Raw genomic sequence first — 24,723 nt, forward strand, 5'->3', positions numbered from 1 at the left:
TTATTTTTGTTTATAGGGTTATTGGTAGCTATCATCATCGGCTAAAGAGTGAGGAAGATTAATGAGGCGAATTATTGTTAAATGTTTCTCATCGCATACTCGTTACGTTATCTATAGGTGTAATAATTATATTGAGTGTGTGTGTGTGTGTGTAATAATTATATTCGAGAATTAGTTTCATTAACTGATGGATGAATAGGTTTTTGAATCCTCGAGAAGAAAAAATATGAAGGAATATATCATAAGCATCGAATAATTTGAGACCCTTGGCCTCGTAACAACACTTTACCTACAATCTATACAGGAACGGACTTGTGCAGACGCAAAATATTACGGTCCTAAAAATTGACTACTCAATGATACCATAAGTATTGCTAGTACTCTCTCTCGTGAATTCAATTAGTTACTTGCAAAAGCATTTCTCTTTATTTGTTCTACATCAGTGTTCCTCAACCATTTTTTGCCCGTGGTCCCTTGTGACCATATTTTGTTTCTCGTGAGTCCCCCTTCTGTCTCATCCAGGAGCACCTCCTCCCCATTAAGGAACGAGACCCTTCTTACTTATTGAACAGATTTTTTGAGTGAATTCATACGAAAGAAAAATTTCATGACAAAGGGGATTCAGTGAGGGTTTCCGGAGGGTGGGGGGGGGGAGCTCCTATACAGTGCCGTCTCACCACCATGGGCCCTTGGGCAAAACAGATTTTCAGGAGCCCTTTGTTTTAGCTGAAAATAACAGCTTACGTATTGAAATTTTTCTAACAAATAATAGTACCAGATCTCATTATGTAGGATCCACTATTGACATCAGGGCTATGTGTTAAGATGGTTCTACGCAGGGCCATTTTAGCAGTATCAGGGAGCTCTTACCTGGTTGGGAGCACCTGCGTGCAAATTTACATACTTACTCTCGAAAAAAACAGTATCAAGTCTCATTACCGTGGGGCCTTCCTACGCACTCAAAGCCCCGGGCTGTGTCTGAGTGGGCTCATGTGTTGGGACAGCCCTGGCTCTATGGGCACTTCTACTTAATTCTGAAAGCTGTCGCATTTTGTTCTTACCATATTTTTCTGTTGTTTTCATTGCTTGACATCTATTTTTTTATAGCTGCTTGTGGCCCTCTTTAGCAGCTTGGGCACTCTAAGGAGCCACGAGTTATTTGAAGGAGATAAAACTAGTATTTCACGAGAGAACGTGGTAACACAATGTAATCCCGAATGAATGTGTCACGCCACTCAACGGTGCCACTGAAAATTCTCGCGATCAGTCAGTGATGCCACAATATGACGTGAATGTAAATGTTTTGAAATCCTAGTTATATAGAGGACAGAAAAAAATTCTCCACGGCTCTGACTATACAGGAACCATATAATATTTTTAGCACGCAATGCATTAAATACGCCGGCATTTTGCTGTCATGCTTGAAAGATTCGAATTACCAATATAATTATGAGTATTTACCATAATGTCACAAAGCTTTCCTGACGATGATGTAGAATGTAACTGTTCTGGTTGGATTCATGAATCTGGAGTCATAAATCCTGGAGACTAGTGAATCATTCACGCACCATTATGCAAATATACGCCATCGAACATTTCATGCTAATGAACATTTTGTTATTTCCTCTTCTCTTTTAATTGTCGAATCTTTGGCCCATTCCAATACCTGTTCGAGATACGTATAAAAGCGTGCACTATCGGATGAGGTTACACAAAGCAGGGAGAAAGAGAGAGAGAGAGAGAGAGAGGACGAGAACGCGCGTATATATACGTATATAGCCGTGCTAGCGTTCAGTCGTTTGTGAAATGTGTTAATGACGCTAAATAACGTACGGGAACCCGAGATGATGAACGTTTGCTGTGATGGTGGTGGTCACCCTGGTAACTTGGTTCGAGTCCCGTTCAGACCCCTTTACCTCTCCCTCCCTATATTTTCGCCTTTTGGGAGAAGACGACGGTAATTATGAAGCCATGAATGGCGGGCGCGTGTTTTAGTGGTTCGAAGTGTTGTTGGGAAAACGGTGGTGTTTCATAATGGTGCGGAATGATTTGAGATGATATGAGAGCGGATTTATTACTAACGGGACATTAGCATAATATTTTACGCAGGCTCTTTTCACCCCCCCCCCCGTCCCCCGTCTGCGGTGAGTAGCCGACACGGTGGATGACTATACAAACATTAACAGATCCGAAAAATTTCTGTGCTGTTGCACAAATCAGCATAATCCTACTCGCGTAATGCAGCAATAATCATTTCTTATTCGTGATAAATAATATCACGTGCAGAGTGTAGCATGCATGCATATGTATTAATCATCCTGTCATGTTTATTACTTTATAAGTATCATTTTCTGCAACTTATTTTTCTTTTCTGCATACGAAGCAAGTTTTAATCATTTCAGATTTTATGTTTACAGTAACCTGGAAATATGTTCCACAAAAGAATATTTAAAATTGGAAGAATGCTCGACTACCGCCATGTCCTAACCAGACGCGGGACTCAGTGCGATAATAATAATAGCTGCGCCAGAGGCGTCTTAATTATTTTGGGGCCCCTTAGCCCGATTTTATATATTCTATAGGGAAGGGGGAATCAGCATATCTAAAATGCTGAAAAAATTTCCGTATAAAAAATTATAGACACATTTAAATTTGAATTAACAAAAAAAAATTTGGCGAAATTCTTACTGAAATCAATTTTATTGATGTAAGAAATTATTTCAAAATTCTTTAAAAATAATTTCAAACAATAAACTGCTTCTTTCGGAGTCATGTCACCTTTTAGGTTTTTCTCATGAATTTATAACCCCCCTGTATATTGGTTTTCATTTCTGTGTTAGCCGTCAACAGTGAAAATTATTTTTCCCATTTATTTACTTTTCACCGATCCACAAATTATTTTTATTATTTATTTTCTCCTTTCCCCCCCCCCCCACCGGTCCGCAAATAATTCCACTCATTTATTTTCTTCGGCCCGCAAATAATTTGTTCTATCTATCAATTTTTCGCTGGTCCGCAAATCTCCTTCTACTATTATTTTTTCTATTAATTTATATTTTCTATTAATTTCAATTTCATTTCCTTTTATGAAAATAAATTACAGAACATAATAAAATTGATATACTTTTTGATACATATAAGAGCATCAATATAATATAAATTGTACATTTGAAGTCGAACCACGGAGAAAAGAGCATACAAATGCTCTGACGAGCTCCGTGGGCGATGAGAAGGGTTGACAAAAACAATAAATTGATGCCATTATAATAAGAAAAAGAAATAAAAAGAAAATAAATCTCATAAATGGCTGTGGCGTTAAACAGAATTTCACATGGGTCTCAAACATACGCTTAGGCTATTGATTTCTCTTAAAGCGGCAGGTAGCGTATTCCAGCAGCTTGGGTCCGTAACATTAATATTTTTGAAAAGCATATTAGTGCGAGCTGAAGCGGGGGTAAAGCACATCACGTCCACGGGTATTATATTCGCGGTTAATGGAAGTCAGTTGCATAATATCTGAGAACATGTGTAATTTGATTGCCTTGAACATAAAAAATTGAAAGAAAATAATCGTGAAGTATATGGAAACAAGAAGGATGTTGGTAGTGCGAAAAGATGTGTGGAAGGGGAATGAGATGAGCGGTTGTTCTCAGGAAGCGTCTCTAGATGATGGCTAGGTTATTTAGCTTATTCGGACGACGTGCGACCCCAAATCAAGTGACAATAAGTGAATGTGGGAAGTATAAGAGCATTTTAAAGTAAGAGTTTAATTTTTAACGGAATGATAGTAGATAATTTAGCAATGATGTCCGTTGCCTGTCTCACTTTAATACGGTTGGTATTTATATGGTCATCCTTTTTCAAGTAAGAATTGAATATCACACCAAGAAATTTTACTGAGGAATTGTACTGAATTTTTAAAAGTTATTTATGGAGACTGGTTGGATAACAAGAAGAATCTGCTTGTTAATTTGTCGAAGTAAAATACTTTTTGTTTTTATGTGGTTCATTGTTAGTTACAACAAGAGGTCGTAGATTTTGGATTAGTGAGAAAAACTCTTCAACTATAGAAGAGGATACAAGAAGACTTGTTTCATCCGCGTACAAAATCAAATCAAGATCCCCGATTAAATTCAATATCATCCAAGGAGACTTCAAGATCATATATGTTGAAGAGTAGAGGGTCCAGACAAGAACCCTGGTCGATCCCAAATTCACCACGCACTAAGCATGACTTACTTCTACCCTTTTTTTGGCCTATAAGTAGATAACTAGCGAGTAGTTGGAGCGGATGTGCCCGAATTCCAAAATGATTCAGAAACTGTTGAAAAGGGCATTTTGAAGTGGAAATGTTTCCCTTTGAAAATACACGCTCTTCAAATATACAGTCCTTTTGCCACATTTTACTGGCGAACCGTTGATCCTAGAGCCATATTTCCACTTAGGAAAAACGTTTCCAAATAACTAAAGAACTCGGATACGTCATTCATGTTCTGTTCCATTATCAAAATACAAAAAATTAAATTTTTATACGGACATCTTGCCCCCAAAAACCAAATTCTAAAGTTGTTGCCCTGTCTCCCCTGAGGTCAACCAAAAAAAAATCATTTTTTTTAAATGTAATATTCGCTGAAATATTTGAATTCAAAAATAGAAGAAAAGTTATTAAACATTAGTATTAAACAAAAAGACAGAGGTGCTCAATCTTTTGGAGAGTGCGGGTCGCTACACTGGTTTTTAAAAATGTCGCGGGCTACTTGAGGGATCTGTGAATATGCCACAGGTAACTTGAGGGATCCGGAAATGTGTCGTGGGTCGCTAAAGAGTGATCTGAAAATTTGCAGTGGGTCACTTGGATGATCCGAAAATATGCCACGAGCCACTTAATTGCTCCAGAACTGTGCCGCTAATCACTAAAGCGAACTGTAAATACAATTCAGGTCACTTAAGTGATCTATGATTATACTGCGGGCCACTTCGGTGATGTAGAACTGCACTGACTGAAGTGATCTATGAATGTGCAAAGTGATTTCATTCTTACAAAAAATAGGTTTAAGGTAACGGGCAACATCAGACGACTCCGAGGGTTAAATTTGGCCCAAGGATCCTGAATTGACTATGCATGACATAAACCAACTGACAACGCTTCTTTACCTCATTTATGCTGTTCTTTTCCAACTTCTCTCCGATTTTGAATTCAAATATCTCAGCGGATATTGCCCTTGGAAAAGTGGAATATTCGTTCATTTTGTCATCACTAGAGACAGGGCAACAACCTTCTAATTGAGTTTCTATAGGACAGGTTGTTCCGTATAAGAAGTTGGTGTTTATATTTTAATAACTATACATCCCCTCGCAAACATCAATGACGTATCTGAGATCCACACGTTATTTGGATTTTTTTTTTTTTAATTCTACCCCTTTGCTCGCGAGCACCATGGTGCTCCCCTGAAGTACCCAGAGTGCTCGATGCTGCTGTCCGATTTCGTGTTCGCGAGCACTTGATCAACGTTCCAATTAAAAACATCTCGTAAAAATTGCATTCGAGGATTGATATCATCCTGATTTTTCATGCATTCATGTGTTAAACTTGCCGTAAGGGTGCTGTTCTTTTGGTGACGGGTGCAGGCAGTACTCGCGACTGGAGAAAGTTTGAAGACCTCTGTTTAGAATCGAATCAATGGTTCGCCAGGAAAATGCGGCCAAGGGGAATTACTGAATCACCCCCCCCCCACCCCTTGTGTGTATAATTCCACATTCCTCAATAGAAAACAAGAAATATTCCTACCTGAACGGGGACCGTCTAGTATTACCGGTATTTTTGTGGTTGATGACACGCGGCATCGGGGAATCGACTCGTTGATATCCATTGGCGATTGCGTTATTAGCGGTGATGAACCTTGGAATGCGGCTGAAGTTATTCTGGCGATCAGTGGGACGCCATGAAGTGTGTGACATCGTCTCGAGCGCACTTGTCGCAACTTCTCTCCGAGTGCGTTGGAATCCGAAACATGGCGGCTGCTTTCTTGCCGAGTCACATCTCTTGAAATCCATTCCGGTTATATTCCGTCCTCTCACATCATTTCATGGCATTTCACATGGAAATGCCCGAAAACCTGCGGAGAAAAAAAAAAACTCAACATACTTCTTATCAATATGCTATCGAAGATATTGTTGTAAAATCATGAAAATTTGCTACATGGTAAGCTATTCGAAGGTTTTCAACAGCTGGCTGATGTGAAGATGAATTTAGGAAAGAGAGAATTCAGCTGCCCTCTTGCTGGGAATCAGACCCCCTCCAAGAAGTGAAGAAGTAAATGCTTGAGTTTTCATGTTATGTCACTACCGTGTTGCGGGTCTGCTTGCTCTCCTTGCTCTCTCAGTAGGCTGACCATATTTCCTCGAGAGAGATATGGGACATCGAGATTACAAATGCGGGAAAATACGGGACATCGCCAATTATCGCCAAAAACGACGCCAAAACCAAAAAAAGTTGCCAAATATTGTTGAAATTACGGAAAAATCACAATGATGCATTACTGCAAATTGCAGTGGATTAAAATGTATTTCGCAAAAAAAAAAACTTTTACCAAGGCAAATGTGGGAGATTAATATTCCCATATATAGTTGTAAATAACAATGTTATAAAGTTGAAAAATAATTTCAATCTTTGACTTCAATAAAGAGCAAAAATTCAAGAAGGCTTCGTGTGAAATAAGGGAAAAACCGGGACACTTTTGCCAAAAAGTCGTGACGGCCAAAAAAACAGAAAATACCGGGACTGTCCGGGGAATCACGGGACGTATGGTCACCCTATCTCTGAGGATCTCTGAGGAAAGACTTTTTTCAAATGGAAGACCGACATGCATTCGGGCCTCGAAGTTAGAAAAACGGAGAAAACTAACTTCGGCAGAACACCACCGTGCCGTCAACGGGGTCCGCACCTGGATCCTCGGGGTGAGAGTCCAGTATGATGCCCACACTACTGCATAGTGGCAGATTACTAGACCACAAAGTCAATGAACATCTCAATCTTCTCACCTAAAGTACCAAAGGATGTTTAGAGGTGTCGCGAGTTCGATACACGGTTCGTCCTTGTCAGAAACTTTCCTGACGCAGGGATACAACGTAAACGGCGACGTACCACAGGAAAAAGATTGCTACCGCAGGGAGTCCCACATCAAGGGGCTAGCGAAACAACCTCTTGGTGAGTATTAAAAAAAAAAGGCCGCCGTTCGGAATCGATAATAAATTGTAGGTAACTTCAAGGCGCAAATGCGAGCCGATCTCCCTGTTAAAAAGTCTCGCCACAGAGAGCAACAGTCCTACAACGAGAAATCATTCAATCATAACACTTCACTCATAGTTAGAAAAACTGGTGGCAGATGGCAGCACTACACATAACAAACATTACACAGAAACAAACTTTACGTCAGGTTGCACTACACGTACACGCACATTCCCGCATGTACTGGTTCGTTGGGGGGGTTCCGCGGGGGGAGGGTGCATTTGTGGTGTAGCAGTAGTAGGTAGGGCCTCCAAAAAATGGCTCGGGGATCCATGATGTTCTAATCAGCCCCCGTGTGCAGAAAGTGACTGTGGTGAAACAAAAATGATCCATGGTCAAAATCTCAATATAAGTGGGTATGGGCCACTCACCCGGCAAGTGAGAGGACGTAGGTTCGATTCAACGTAAGGCTAGTTGCATTTTATTTCTTTCCTAAATACCAGCTGTTAAAATTCTTCGTATGGATAGCGGAGAGCAGGGCCGTATCTAGGATTTTCGCAACCACAGGCAAACATGATTCAGCCGCCCCTGTAACTTTAAAATTCGATAATTTTGTAAAGGTGTTCTTTATTCCTACCAAAAACTGCCGCCGCCCCCCCCCCAGTTACTGCCCTGGTGGAGAGTAGCCTCATCCTCGGTTGATCAGCTATTCATAAACTTTGTGAAGCATTTATAAAACGTGAGAACACGGGGTCTTCAACCAGCGGAGTTGAGTGGGAAATGAAGGCGCCATCTATATTGGTTGGTTAAGAACTTGTTTCTGATGTTATTGGTTGGATTCGAACCCATGGACCTTGACGGTAACCTTCATAGCGGGAAGACGAGCATCTTACGACGGCGCCACTCGGACTCACCACCTTAAACTGGCGAACCATTGATCCTAGAGGCATACTTCCAATTAGAAAAAAAGTATCAAAATTACGCGTAGACATAGGACACATCATCCATGTTGCAATTGGTTACATAGTTATTGAAATGAAAAAAAAAAAAAACTTTTTATACGGACACCCTGTGCTCAAAAACTGAATTGGAATGCTGTTGCCCTGTCTCTCTTCTGAGGAGTAAAGTATCAATACCACATGCTAAAAATACCGTGGGAATAGACCAATATACAGGGTGTCCAGTGAGTGCTAATGCGGTCTTTTCATCAACCGACCATCGTAGGATAAAAGTTTTATTTTAAAACATTCTCACAAAAGAGAGCGTTAAAAAATTACCCTGTACCAGTTTTGAAAGTAGAAATACAGTGTGTAACAAAATAAAAAATCCAACTTCCAATTAGAATGTTGTTCCCCTGTCTCCCCTGAGGCAAACGAAATATTTCCAAGTGCAATATTCTTTGATATATTTAAATTCAGAAATCGGAGAAAAATTGGGAAAGGACAGCATTAATGAGGGAAAAGAACGTTGTCTGTTAGTTTTTTCTGTGCTCTTTCATAATTTTTCTCCTCGGGAAATACAGGCCAACAACTTTCTGATTGGAAGTTAAAGAATAAGGGGACCGTATAAAAATTTTGATTGTTTCATTTTGTGATACTGTATTTTCGCTCTCAAAACTGGTACAGGGTAGTTTTTGAACGCCTTTTGAGCATTTTTAAATTGGAATCATACCTCTACTCCGGACGGTTAATAAGATAAAGGCCGCATTAGTACTTACACCATACCCTGTATACATGTGTGTGTATGTGTGCATACATACATGTGTATGCAAAACGGTTGCCAGAAGAAAACACTAGTATGATTTTAATGGATCTGCCTAACTAACCGTTACTATGGTAGAGGATGGTGATTCCGAATGGTGACGTTGGTTTTGTTTGTTGATAATGTGTGAAGAAAGCCAACATCACAAGTCTGATAATGTTTTCATGAATGTTCTTATCTTTTTCACACTTATTTTAATTTAATTTAATGTCTATTGCAAAACATGTGATAAGTGCACGTCTCATGTACGGATAGAGATAATCGGTTTAGTGAAGGGAAAAAAAGTTATAATTACATGTATTTTTTTTTTCATATTTAATCAGACTTTCCAACTTTATTTGGGAATTATGCATAATCGCCAGTAAAAGTAATAAATGTAGTGAAATTTAATCAAATTTGCTTTATTGAGAAAATTGGTGATTATATTCATAACCAACAGTGTACCACTTTCACAAACACAGTAGCATATGCATTTTAACATTAAAATGCATAGGAACCAATTGCGACTAAAGCCAAACGTCATATAAAAATGAAAGTTGCATAAACGAGGTTCGATTTTGTATTGTTCCTCTCAATTAGCGGACACTCCCCATTAGCGGACAAACTTTTTGGTTCCATGGGTGTCTTTCTTTCTTTCTTTCAAACCGAGCACAACTCAGGTCAGGGTCTATCACCATCTATGGACGATTTCCTACCTAGTGAGTTGTGCCGGAAGTGTAACTGTGTGTGTACCTAACAGTCTGAGTGCGTCCGTGGTGTTGTGTTTTTTGCGATATTTCAGTGCCGCCATCTATATTTCAGAAGTGAAGTGAGTGATGTGCTATGATTGAATTGCATTTGCACTGTTTGTAGGTCTGTTGGTCTCTGTGACGGGACTTTTTAACGGGGAGATCAGCTCGCATTCGCACCTTCAAGTTGGGAACTACAGAAAACCAACTTCAACCGACCACCACTGTGGCGACAGTGGGGTTCGAACCCGGGACCTTCATGGGTGGTCGTTATCGAAAGATTTTACTGTATATTTACTTCATTCACGATCTCTAAGATATAAAACAATCTGTTAATACAAATTTTATCAATCGTATTGAGGATAAACCATATTAGACAAAATTGACATTTTCCAGTTATACAAAAAAAATGTTGTTTTTCCCCTTTTCCCCTATGCGCTTTCCCCTATGTTTTCTTTTATAAACTTAGCAGACCAAATTGTCTACAAAAAATTAACAGCCCGCAACTCGTGAGATTCCTGAAGACAAAATAAAGAACAATAGCAAAATTGTATGGCCTCAAGGGATTTCGAATGATTAAACTAACATTATGGTTCCAGATTTGAAAACGTCTGCTCTGCACGTGGCAAAATATTTTACAAAACAATATTACAAAAGGCCAAAATTATTTGGTCATATTTAAACTCTTTGTGTTTGCATTTTGTATTTGCATTTCTAACATACAACACAATATGGAAAAAAACATAATCCATCATTTTACAACTATATCAATATTTCTTGCTGTTTAGTTTGATTTAACTATTAGTCATAACAGTTCCTATCCTTATATTTTATCATTACTTAGTTTTATCAAACTAATTCACATTTCTTGACAGTACGATTCATAATTATTCCATAGTTCCATACCATGAATATACAAGAATAATGAATACCATTATTCTATACCATACACTATCACACCCAGTGTTAATACAAATCCCTGTATAATGCGCGTTCTCGACCATAGGCGATATTATAAATGCCACTCGATACAGTTCCCACAGTAGCATCATACTCTACTATATTCAATATGATAAGAAGCATTACATGATATCTGATATGTTATTCAGAGATGTCATTTCAATGTTATGTAATTTCAAACGCACAAATAATATATCTTATTATAATATTACAGTAGAACCTTCCGATAGCGGACACTCATGGGACCAAACATTTTGTCCGGTAGCGAGAAATGTTCGCTAATGGGGAGGTGCGATATACAAATACAACGCCACAACAGGCAAATTGCCCAACGAGGTGGCTGACTTAAGAACATCATGGATCCCCGAGCCATTTTTTGGAGGCCCTACCTACTACTACTACACCACACATGCACCCCGCCGTGTGGACCAACTGAACCAACTACGCCCACTACATGCTGTGCACAACGAAAGAATTTCAGTATCGTCTTGATACAGAATTTTATTCAGAGGAAAATCATCTCTGGAGAGAATATTTAGAGAGGTCTTTTAGCTGTACAGGACAGCACTTGCTTCACTTGGCTTGTATGCGTTTGCACGTGAGATTTCTCACGGTTTAGACAACGAGTTTTTCAGCGATTGCTTCAACCAGACACATCTCAAGTAGCCGAACCATTAGAAAACCGTGAAAGTTATCCTCCGGAATAAGTCTTTTCCGACGGTGTATTTCTATCTCGATGGACCACACCAGGAATTCCGCGAATTCGTGCAAGATGTAAGTCCAGCTTCCCGCTTTGAAAGATTCGCCGTGGAGCGACGAAATTTTGCGGCCGATGTACGTGTGGCAGAGCTTGGCGAGGAAGAGAAGGCCCAACATGAAGTAATACAGATACCTCCGCCACGACGGTACGCCACCGACGAACTTCGTGGGGATGGTCGCCCTGCACAAGTCGCACTTCCATCTGTTCGTCATCGACATCCAGGTCGATAGGCAGGTGTTGTGGATATACGTCATGGAACCTTTGCACTCGCACGGCGAGATGAGATCGGCCGTAGTACACACACATAGCTGCCACGTGACGTTTCGCTAGTCGTGGCCCAGCCATCAAAGTTCAGCCGCCTCACGACAGTTGCCTATACGGTGCAGCTCTTGCATTCCCACGAGTAAGGTCCTTAAAGTATAGCCAGTGGGTCTTTAGTTGGTGGGCTGACATTGCTCGGTTGAGCCTGTGCTGTATTTTCGTAGTTCCCGGTCATGTGATATGTCGGCAAATGGGTCTTTGGTATCTGTAGGCTTCCTTGGCCCATCCTCACCGTCTTACTCTCTGTCTAGGTTGAGGTTTCCAAGGCAGGGCCCTGCACTCATATATTATTGCTCTGCTGAGCTCTGAGCTCGTATGGCCTTGCTGGCTAACCCATTTGCCGACGGGTCTTTGGTGTCTATGAGCCCAAGTTTCCCTTCTTTATGGTATTCTCCTCTAACCAGAGCCTTTCTAGTCAGCCCTGCACTCTCAGAGACAGTAGTCTTGACTGACAGCTGCCGTTCGGCTTTTGCGCCAGCCAGTGGATCTTTTATCTCTGTGGGCCACCATGGCTCTTCTTCGTTATCCATTACCCCAACGTCGGTGAGGAACCCCCCTAACGGGAGGGGGGGCTACCCTACTCACGCAGAATTAGTCGCCTACCTTAGCACCAACTACGTAAATCCGTTTCAATTAATTTTATCAGTATATTTTATTGTAATTTGGTTCGCAAAGTAAGCAATAATTTAGTTCTTACATACAGCCGCAAAAAATTCCTTAATAAGCTATTTAGGCGTTCAGTCTCCCTGTGGAATTTTATTTTCCGACTTCGGAAGGTGGATGGCAGCACCATTTTCCCCACATACCACTAGATACAAAATTTTCTCCCTGAATACTGCACTTAGAAACATGGATTTTTTTTTTGGCATCAAGGAGATGGGGCAACAACTTTCTAATTGGAAGTTAGATCACAGGGGAACTGCATAAAAATTTAGATTTTTTTTCGTGTACATATTGTACTTTCACTCTCAAAACTGGTACATGCTAATTTTTGAACGCCTGTTGAGCATTTTTTTAAACTGGAATCATACCTCTACGACGGACGGTTGATGAGATGTGCTAGCACTTACAAGACACCCTGTATGATAACAGCATCCACACTAGACCAGTGATTCTTAACCTTTTACATTCCACTTTCCACTGGCCAACGTGAAGGCCACGGACCCTTTTTCAGAACAATATTCAGTGCATGGTTTTTAAAACATTGAATTATCTGTTTTCTCATTCAAGCTCACGGGATCCCCTAAAGGCTTGCCAAGGACCCCCAAAGGATCCGCGTAACCCTGGTAAAGAACCTTTCACTAGGCTAAAACAGCTTTTACTGTAATGGCCGTCCACAACCCTGATCCAACATGGACTATTGGAGTGCCATTGCAATGGACCAATATCGTGCGCTGTCAACACAAAAAAAAAAATCGTTGGCGCTCGCTGTTTGCAATTATATAAGAAATTGATTCATGAATATTTTTTCAATTGTTCTATACTCAAAATTTGTTAGTTACTTTTATGGATACAGCATCTGTGTTGCCATACAGGCTGTACCAAATTGTTTTGCACGACAGATATCTCTGTAACCTTTATATAGAAGCATATTTTCACTTACAAAAAAGCTTTCAAATAACGTGTAGTTACTTGAAATCTCAAAATTTGTTAGACGGGTTCGTACCAGCACCTCCTAGAGATAGAAGGGCTCCACATTCTGCTTGTGACGTCAGTAAGTAGTCCATTTTCCCTCAGAATATTCAGGGGGGGGGGGAATTCCCTGCTCGTGCCAGTATCATCGTTGTGAGGAAAAGAAATTATCGGGCTCAGAATTGGCGATTTCTATGCCCCACATCCACTCACTATGCGGTATTTGTGAGCCAATCAGGAAGATTCTACGCCAAAATAAGAAGAAACGAAATAAGATGCTGTGTTTCAAAATGTGACAAACTTGCTAGGTAGTCTGAATGACGTTTAGTTGCTGACGTTTACCCGGTGTTGGTCGTACACATAGAAAAATAAATTTACTTTTTATACAGTCCCCGTCTGCAAAAAGTTTTAATAATTGAAATGTAGTCCTTTGAAAAGAGTCATTTGCAAAAAAATTTCGTGTCTTTAAATGCAATATTTATATAGATATTTAAATTATAAAATGGCTATGTTTTGGCAACTTACCAGTTTGTTGCCAAATTTTCCTTAACTCGATAATTGTAATTTTTAGGGCCGGTACACAAATACAATGCATTTAAGCATTTTATTCACAATAAATAGCTATTATATTTTTTGGCAATAACAGAATTTTTACAGCTTTGAATTGAATATACGTTTCGCAATTTATGAACCATACCCTCAATCATTGGCGGTAAATGCCGAAAGCTTCAACATCAAATATCTTCGTTAACACCGCATTTAAAATTTTTGCCGTTTTTTGTAAATGACTTCTCAGAACAACATTTACGTTTCACCAATTGGAGGTTTTTGCAACACAGGTTCTACATAAAATGTAATCATGTAAATGTACATTTTTTATGACCTATTGGGAAATTTAGGACATTTTGAGCAACTAAACCTCTTCATTTGAAAACTTTTTGTAAGTGAATGTTTCCAAAATCAGCGGTTGTACCGATATCTGCAAAAAATTTGGGGCAGCCTTTTGATTTAAGTAGAACTTATGCGACTCGCGCAAAATTATCAAAACTCAATCGGTCAATTTTAAATGAATTTTATCACCAATTTGTCATTTTCCATACAAAAAAAAAACAAATGAATAAATACAGAAAGAATGTCTCTTCTTGTTTCTGCATCCCCTTGTGTACACTCTAGAGTTACGGGGCTTCGGGTCGCTCCCGATCCTCGACGATTCCAACCTGAGCTTTCTTGGGACGTCTCTTGCGCCAACGGATCGGACAGTGGCAGATGTCGCAGCGACGTCTCTTTGTACGTACGAGCCACTTCAGGATACACTTCCAGTGCACAAATCGCAGCGTGCCGCTACACTTGCAGGGTGCAACCATCTTCTTTATGCCGCATTTCTCCATGCAGATTCTGCAGGTTGCTGTTTCGAAAGTCGCCGATGGAACGTTGCTCATGATACCTCTTTTTTTTTATACTTGTTCGTCACCCGGTGTAGGTATTATGATATGGAAGAAAAATTTCGGTGCGGAGCTTCCCAACCTCAGCTTATATGTACGGCTGTTTATTGTTGGTAGAGATTAAGATCGAAGCAATAGCTAATAGATTTGTTGAATGATAAACAAGTAGTTTTTATGCACGTAGTAAAAATGAAATAATTTCTTCAATTAACGAGTTATTTAGGGCAGTGGATCTTGTGTCTGTAATCAGACATGGGTCTAAGGACCCGTTGGGGATCCTTGGAGAGATTTCAGGGGTCCGTGAGCTTGAATGAGAAACAATTAACTTATTGTTGCATTATTATACACTGAATATTATTCTACTAGCAAAATACCCGGCGTTCTGCCCAAGTTTTCTCCATTTACTAGGAGCATAAGCGAAATGACAAAAAATTGTGAAAGGTTGAATATGTCTTAGAGATGTGTCAGAGCTACTCTGATAAGTATTGTTTGGGAACCATGTTAAAAAAATAATAAACATTCTAAAAGTCATTGTTGCTTCCGGTGAATCGCTGTTGCACGGTAGTGTTTTGCTCATTTCGGACAAGCTCTAATGAACTTGAGTTGCCTATCGTTTAAGCCGGGTCCTGTTTGGTACATACACTATTTGGTGACGATTGCTCCAAAATTGTAGATTTTTATGGATAACACACACACACACACACAGGCACACAGAAAATCAAGACAAATTTATAAACCGTAATCAATTTTATAAACCGTATTTACTCGCGTATAGGACAAGGTTTTTATTCAGTTTTCACTGCTTCAAAAACCTAGGTCGTCCTACACGCGCAAGTGATTCTAACACTTCCGGCGCCCCCGCATTTAAACGTATGACGATTGGGCACTTATCTGATCCGGGATTTGATTCTAACGATATAATACTGTATATTCATATCTGCGAGCTTCGAATCACTCTCTTAGGGTGTGACCATAGTGCGTCCGCATTTCAGATTCTGGAAACCCGCGTCGTTTCCGATTGGTTAAAAACCGGAATTTCAAGCTAAAAAAAATTTTTAATTCGGGTTAATGTATCGCGTGAATTAATTTTAAATCTTTCTGTATGTGTAAAATTGATAAATTTGATTTGATATAATAATTGACAGAGTTACAAAAAATTGACAGAGAATTGCACCCATGAAAATTCAGAACAAATCAAAGAAATTATTCCGGAATTCAGGAAAATTCAGAATTCCAAAAATGAAGGAAGTTCGAAATTCTAGAATTGACTAATATTTAGAATTTATGAAAGAAATTCTGAAATCATTTCCTTCTAGATCAAAGTGCAGATTTGCAGAATTGACGAAAATCCAGAATTTATGAAAGAAACCAGTTTCAAGTGTGCCCCCCCCCCCCTCATTACACGGGAGTCACACACACTCAAGGGCAGCTTTGATGCGAGGAGCTCTAATTCTAGAAATTTCTTGAGGGAAGGGAATCCTAAAAACAGAAGTGAAAGTGACGAAACGTGTCGTTACATCCGAGGTCGGTGTGTTTTAAACAAGGAGTTCATTAACATCACTCTCTATGAGAACCAGCCCGGACAGCCAATTATCAAATTATACAGCCGAGGTTCCGTTACTACCCGAGATCGTTATAACCAAGTGTGACTGTGTTTTTACATCACTCATGGTATTGACGTTGGGTAAAAGTGGGTACGCCAGAGGTTCTTCCATTTTAAACATTTTTTCGATTTATTTTCGATTTTTTTTCATTTTCGATTGTTTGGTGCCTTGACTCATGTTTAAAGATTGTTTGCAGAGCTGTCTCAGACCACCCACAAAAAAAAAGAGAGAGACAGCACTTGTAATGCTTCCACTTCATGGCGATATACGGGAACGAGATATATACTAATATACTACAAGTGGATATAGGCAGAGAGCTTTCTGGGAATGTAATTTGATATAGGCTAATGCTAGGGATGGCCCTTTCCTCTTTATCGGCCAAAGAAGCAAGTAAGTACCTTCTCTCTCTAGACTTGAAGATTTAACAGTCGGCGACTGCAATGTCAACACGATCCATAATCCTTCACTTTGCTGCAAGAAGTCCTTGAACTGGTAAAGAACACCCGAAACTTAAAATCATGGAACCACACTTTCGCTTAGAATGTTTGGTACACGTAAATAAATGCCATATACAGTCAAACCTCGTCACTCGTGAAAATGCAAAAATATAACTCCGTAACACAGTCTGCCCTTACCGGAACGCGGGCCAGGTGCGAAAATAATAGTGGGACTCCCCCTTTGCCCCGATTTTTTTCTTCTATGGGAGAAGGGAATCAAAAATTCGGAATAAATTAAAGAAATAATTCCAGAATTGATAAAAATGCAGACAAAATGAAAGAAATAATTACACAATTGAAAATCCAGAATGAATGAAACAAACAGTTTCAGAGTAAATGAAAGAAATAGAAAAGTAAATATAGAAATGAAATGAAAAAAACATCGATTCCAGAACTGATCAAAATTCATAATTCCAGAATTGATGAAAACTCATAATAAATGTGAAAGAAATAGTTTCAGAATCGATGAAAATTCAGAATATAAATGAAAGAAATTATTTTTTCTGGAACATTCATTTTTTTCACCAAGGGACATTGCACCAGGCTGAGCTAGCGTGTAACCGGACTATGCCGCCATTGCTTCTTTGGACCAGGGGGGGAAGGCAAATATTTGCGAATGACTATTGGGCCAGCCTTGACATGAGTGTGACCCGGACTATATGGGAAAGAAGACATAAATCTGTTAAATGGCGGACGTGGCTTCCAAGACTCCAGTCCGAAAGTCCAGACTATCCGGATCATTCTTTTTAAATAAACACCATAAATTCCCCTATGAAGAGATCCTTGTAATATTTGGTCTGGTCCCGTTAAATATCCCAGCCTGGGGGGGGGGCTATACTTCAAAGCGTGATGATGGGAGTATCACCAAGAAATAATCGTTCAACTTATCGCAAGGGTAATTTCAATAGAAATTTTTGAAGGATTGATTGTAAAAGAACATGCCCCGTTAAACGGAGATGGGGTAGACGCATTGTCAAGAGTTTTATAACAACATTGGAACGCCATAGTGGGCAATCGGGATATTCAAGATTGAGCTGGTAAGCGGAGTGACACGTTATCCGGATGGCCCACCAGACTGTACTCTTCCGAACTGTGATTACTCATTCAGAATCTTTGGTAGGCCCCTCAGTGGTGGGAAGGGACTATAAGAATCATCTCCGGCTTCAGGACTGGAGTCCCGTTAGCCGCACCTTTGTGAAAGAAATAAGGTTGACGGGATTAAATTCGTGAAAAGTCTGACCTGGGGGCTCAACGAAGATCCCAGCCTAGGGGCCCCGCTCAAAGATGTGGGGCCGAGCCCTGTGGCAGATACAGTATAATTTTTTTCAACTCCACTAGTTAGACCTTGCCATATAGAGTGATACATGACTGGAGTTGGTGTGCGGTAAAATACGATGTGGGGCCAAGGTCTGCCCTGTCTGTTGTTCTTCCCTTCGGTCATGCCCCCCCCCCCAAACAAAAAGTTGGATTGACAAGTCTCCAGCCCAAAAATACTTTTTTCATACTAATTATAATATAATAATTCACTAGAGAAACAGAGGCGCGTGATAAATCTGACCAGATAGCCCATCTGAAATAAAGATCCCAGCCTAGGGGTGCTGTTGTTGGCTGTAGGAGCTATACCCCTGGTCCATCCTAAATCATCTGTTCCCCCTCCTCGACTATGACCCTGTCACGAGGCCCCAGGGCCACCCAAAGAGCATAACATTCCCCCCCAGAGCAAAACATTTTTCAAAGAGGGAGGGACCCCCTCCCCTCCATCTGACTAGAAATACCTCTGTCGCCCTATTTACATACGTGCTGTATAAAATGTGTAACACGACCACATCATTACGTGGGCCCTCTTATACACTTGAAGAATCGGACCATGCCACAGGGGCTCATGCGTTAAGATGGTCCTGGGAGATCGCCCCTCCGAAGAGTCGCATATAACATAGTAGAAATTTGTCTGTCCCAAAAAATATGGGACGATTGATCCAGACAATAAGTCGCCCCTCCCAACACCCGGTATGTAAATATGCAAGCTGTCACTTCCAGCTACAGTCCCCCCCCCCACTTTGTCCGGGGACCCATGGATTGAGAATGTCATGCATAAAACATCCACAAGAAGGTAGTTCAGTGATCCTAAGGGTATCCTAACCCGCAATTATGCGTGGACCCAGGGTGATGAGTAGGGAGGTTCGATTTATTGTGCAGGTTCTCAAGATAATCGCCCACCTTCTTGATCCTTACCAAGCCAACAAAGAAATAACACCTTCTACTTTAGGGGATGTTGTCTTGGCCCAAGACTCCAGAACTCGGTCTTATTTATAAATTTAGTTTTGATTAAATTGAGGTCGATAAGTAGGAAGGGGTTTTATTCTAGGATGAGGATAGAGGAGCCCAACGTAAGACACATGGGAACCACAAAAAGAAAATATGGTTTGAAGGTGCGGCTATGAGCTGAAAATGGTTGAGAAACACTCATAAACCATGAACCAGGACCGTGTTAATATCATCACGAGCCCCACCCACACTTCCCCCCAACGGTTATAGTGATATTCTGGCACTTATTAGCTAGAAAGTACGGCTTACAAATTTCTACGCTCTCTGTCGAAACCACAGAGTAAGAATATATCTTTAGTCTATGGTCGAAACTCATAGCACCAAATCAAATTTTTACGAGGCCTCTTATGCACTTGAGACCCTCGAGCCCTGCCCAGGTGAGCCCATGCGTTAAGACGGCACTGCCATGAACTTAGGTCAAGAAATAATCATAATTTCCTACACTATCAAGTGTCACAAACCTTTCATCTTAAAATATCAAAAAATCATGGAGCAGAAAATCATCAATCAAAACGTTTAATCAAAATCATGTCGATGTCATTCAATCGCACGGACTCTCTCTGGATTTTCTATTTACTGAGCGTATCACATCTAAGAATCCTCAACTGAAAATCGTTTCTGATGACTCTCTGATAGAAATTTTTCCGTCTCTCTTAATCTCCAAAATGTCATCATATACATAAAAGAATGGACAAATGATTTGTCCTAAGCAGCGTCCGTCGCTTTTCCCATCTCGACCACGTCGTTCAGTTCCCAGCTTGAAGCTGCTGCTGGACGGCGGCGGGGTGGACGAGGTTCTGCAGCTTGGATCCCTTGTTGGGCTTGCAGCGCCAGCGTATCGGCTTGTGGCACTGAGGGCAGCGGCGCTTCCGGGCCTTGATCAGGAACCTCAAGATGCACACCTTGTGGACGTACTTCAGGACGCCGCTGCACAAGCACGGCGAAATCATCGTCCTCACGTCGCACTCCTTGTAGCACACTCTGCATTTACCCTTGACGATATCAGCCATATTCCACGCGGTTCCCGTTCTTCTTTTTCCGACTGCTACGCTGAAAGTACGTTAAGATCTGGCGTGTTGATGATGGCGGAATTTGGTACCCTGGGAAAGTCGTTGGTCGTTGCTCCTTTTTTTTCACTGGAAGACGCTCGAATGCGAACTGGTCAACTCGAACAACGAGCTCCTAACTGAGAACGCGATCGATTCACGCGCGGCAAGATTTTCCCGAAAGAATGCTTCTTTCAATATTTTGTGGATAATCGTAGCCTTTGTAATGACCATGTTTGAATTTTGACACAAAAAATTTTCTTGAAATTCACATTGTGTGGACGAGTTACTACCCAATGCATCAGCGATACGCTAATAAGTGCCCCCCCCCCAAAGTTGTATCTCTCTAAGGGGGAGGGGGGACGATGGAATGATTCAGTGGTGGTAGAAGTTATGTGTATAGTATAGGATTCTGTGCGTTGGCTTAATTTTTAGGGGAAGGCTATGAAAACAAAAACTTTTGAAGAAGGGGGGTCGGTAGAATAAAGACGTTTGAGAACCTGCGCATTGAATCTACCTATATTCTATGATTATTGAGATGAATGTACTCAGTGCCATGCAATTACACGCTGGCTAACCTTTGACCTTTGAAGACCGAACACACTCCGCTTCCCATCTCAGTGAGATATCGAAGCGTTATTGAAGGATGGGTGTGTCTAGAAATTTTATTAAATATATTCAGGATAGTAAATGAAAATATTACAAACAGGTTGCACATATAGATTCACACATAATCAATGTTCGTCAATGGACGGATCATAATATACGGAGGAATAAATCAACAACAAAATCTATTTCATAATCTTCCGAAAGTTCTTGATTCCATCCGAAGATGAACACTCTAGCGTCCATGCGCTCTAAACAGCGTCCCTTGACACTGTGGTCATAGCCTTGTTGAGGTACATTTCTGAAGTGTACGTTGGTTCGCAAAATCTCACCGAGTTAGTGGATGATCCTGGAGTACACAGGATGGGAGTCCTGTAAAACTTTGAGTATAAAAGACGGATATAAATCGTCTCTCCGCAACGCCGGCCCATCTTCGTTGTTATACGTTGCTTAATAGTGACACTAGCTAACAGAACGATGTCCATATTCCAAGGAGTTTCTAACTGAGACGCCACCGCCGGAAGAGTAGCGACACGTGTCACCGAAGTGCCACAAGGCGTTAAGCTCACACAACGCATCTCTTGATCGGTTGTTACAATAATTTGTCTGTGGGAAGTATGCACGTCACAGTTCTGAATTTGAGTTAACTAATCAAAGGTTCAGTAATCATGCGGTTCAGTAAACCACATTTTTCTGTACTCAGTGTGACGGTATGGCATAAACCTGGGTATTTAGTCATTTCAACGCGTGATTTTTTACTGTGCTTAAACAGCTTTTTCGTAGTAACATTGCCGAGGGGTCTACGAACCACTCTCTGAAAACAATTGTCTCAAAACCTCTCTTTTGCGGACACCAGCGGGACAAAAAAAATCGTCCGTAAAAGGGAGGGACGACCGTTAATCAGGGGTTTCAAATGCATACTTTTATTATACAACATGAAATTAGTATTTGGCCATATAAGAGAGATGTCCGTTGAGATTGGTTTTTCTGTATGTAGTATTAAAATTTCGTCTTTCAAGTAAATAATCCGTAATGGGTGTACGTTTTTCATAAGAATTTCCGATTTCACTATCGTAAAAAGTTTGTATATACTGTAGCACAGCAGCTTTTCACAATTCTTCTAAGACTTCTAAACTAGTCGGTATATTGTACTACAGTATTTTAAAAAAAAATGACTACAGGTATGGAGCGTAGATTTCAAAATAAGTCCATTCTACAGCTGACACAATGCCTGTGCTATCTACAGACTGAAATATGATCTATACGGGAACATTTGGAAAAGAGGTCCCAAAGGAAGGAATTTTAAAAAGAGATTCGCCACGGTGAAAAGTGGGTGGATAAACACCTAGTCATAGTACAGCACTAAAGTATACGCCTATGTGTACAGACTCTTAGCTATAGATGGACATTGAATACTGAAGAACCGGGCACACCCGCTCCCCATCTCAGAGAGGTATCGCTCCTTCTATACAAAATGCTCTGTTTTTTTCCTACGTATGTCCTATTTAGGCCTGTACAGGGTAGCGGAATTCAAGGAGTGGCAAATTTTTGGTATAAAAAATATCCATGCAATCTTGGCTAAACTTAAACCTCCGCCAAATTGTGGGTTGGACATGGGAGTGTAATATTGATTACAGAGACGTGACAGACCCTAAATACTGGTCTGTTTACGGGAGATGCAAATTCGTATCTAAGAAGTACACGTAGGCTTCGAAAAAAAAAATTTCCTGTTCCTTAAGTTAGTAGACCATAGGTTAAAATACGCTGGTTTAGCCTATACCAGTGTTTTTCACTTTTTACATCCGCGGATCTCCTAACCAAAACATGGCCCACTGCTCTATCTCAATGGAGAGATTTAAGCAGGTGGTCGAAGATCTGGGACATGCTGGAAGTTGTGCGTGTGTTGTCAACCTGACGTGAAGTTTGTTTCTGTGTAACTCTCGTTATGTGTAGTAGCCTACTGCCATCTGCCGTCAATTTTTCTAACTATGAATGAAGTGTAATGATTGAATAAGTGGCCGCTCTCTGTGGCGAGTCTTTTTAGCTTACTTACTAACCTAAACGGTGATCCAGTCCACATTCCGAAGAATAGTCTCTTGAGCTGGGAGATCAGTTCGCATTCGCGCCTCGAATTTGGGAACTACAGAAAACCAACTCAAGCCGACCACCACTGTGGCGACGGTAAGGTTCAAGCCCGGGACCTCGCGATGCGAGTCCACCACTGGACCACCACAGCGGCACAACCGCGGACCGATGAAAGCAGTAGAACAGTTTCGTGCAACGACGGAAATGGAAGAAATAAGTTGCGGACGGGTAAAAACCATACCAAGAAATCCAAGAAATACGGCATTGTCAGTTTCATAAACAAGGGCAACTCAGGGGTAAACAGCGATGGAAATGGGGGAAGTAATCTGCTTCAATCCTGCGAAAAGTATACAAATGAGAAAAATAATTCGCAATCCTGCTGACGGCTAAAACAAATAAAAACCAATAAAGAGACTGTATAATAAATATTTAATTAAATCTGAAATTATGTAGCGGCTACATGAGTAGGTTGAAATATTTCTTAACCGGTAGGAAATTTTCCCACGGACCAGTGGTTGAAGAATACTGGCCGCTGCACAATCGAAAAATCTCATGAAATAACTGAAGGATGAAGGGAAAAAAAATCCGATTGGATATATTTTTACTTGATATCCGAAGTACAAAAAACATCATTTTTTTATGTTTTAAAAAATTAAACGTGTGAAAAGTATAAAAAAAAGTCCGTGGCAATAGCCATTGCACGTGCACAAACAACAAAGAGTTTTCCTCTCTCTTCATAATAACAATATAATATAAAAGTTATTGTACAGCAAGGGGAAAGGCTATTTATTATTTTTGCACTTTTCTTTGTGCCTGCTATACTTTTTCATCATCATCTCTCTCTGCACATCTTGAAAATAATCATCACCCAGTGATGAAAGATGGGACAATGCTTTAAGAATAAGAACAGATAACGCTTAAGGAGCAAGAGGGAGTGAAGAGAGGGAAAAAAAAAAACTTTGAAAATGAATGATTTTCATTCTTTATCATACTTTTATACTTATTTTTCTTCCTTTCTTTAGTGTCTTTCTGACTCATGTTAATGAACTATGAGGGTTTTTTTTTTAAGGTATGTGTGCGGAGTGTATAATAAACCCCTTTGTTCTTATTGCTTATATATCCTCCTTTTTCTTTTCCATTATCCTTTTTGTTTCTGTATGAGATACAATGGATTCAAGGAGACGTATGTTTTTGTCTCCTTGGTGTCTTTTATTTTTTCTGCTTTTTCTCATTCAAAAGAGTTAGGTCGATGTTACCCATCCCATCACTTGAATTAGATTGAAGTGCAAAATATATTTATTGCTTGGAAATTGTTTTTACAATTCGGTACTGTTTATCTACCGGTATAACATTGGTGTGTTAATGGGTGCGTCAACTGGCTTACGTTAAAATCCTCGAGAGAACAGGGAGTCCCACATTGTTGATTCATATTTCGCATATACAGTGAAACCTATCTACAACGATGAATCCCTCTGCAACGATTTTTTTTTTTTAATTTCTTGTTCGGAATTGCCTATAGTCTAATATTAAACCAATCTCGATACAATGATACCATATACCACAACGAATCCCTTTATAACAATGCTTTTTGAAGATTTCGAAACTACTCTACGACGATATTTTTTTATACTTCGCTCAAAATCACCTTCAATATACAGCATTTTTAAATTCCTTACCAGTTTTTATTCTTTCGAGGTTGCATAATAGCATCAGTATTTTGCACTAAGG

General features: G+C 40.2%; 1 protein-coding gene across 2 annotated transcripts in view; it reads right to left on the reverse strand.

Moving 5' to 3' along the window:
• Positions 1–24,723, reverse strand: part of LOC149082629 (uncharacterized) — a 207,034-nt gene that overhangs the window by 140,577 nt on the left and 41,734 nt on the right. For both annotated transcript variants that reach the window (XM_089235896.1, XM_089235895.1), the window contains exon 2: positions 5,789–6,116. In XM_089235896.1, coding sequence (XP_089092022.1) covers positions 5,789–6,054 — 266 coding nt within the window. In that variant the 5' untranslated portion in view covers positions 6,055–6,116. The remainder of the gene's footprint in view (positions 1–5,788; positions 6,117–24,723) is intronic.

This window comes from Pholcus phalangioides, unplaced genomic scaffold (genome assembly GCF_987345545.1).
Source record: "Pholcus phalangioides strain wild (caught in Gottingen) unplaced genomic scaffold, Ppha-v1.0 ptg000009l_1, whole genome shotgun sequence".
NCBI classification, from domain to species: domain Eukaryota; kingdom Metazoa; phylum Arthropoda; class Arachnida; order Araneae; family Pholcidae; genus Pholcus; species Pholcus phalangioides.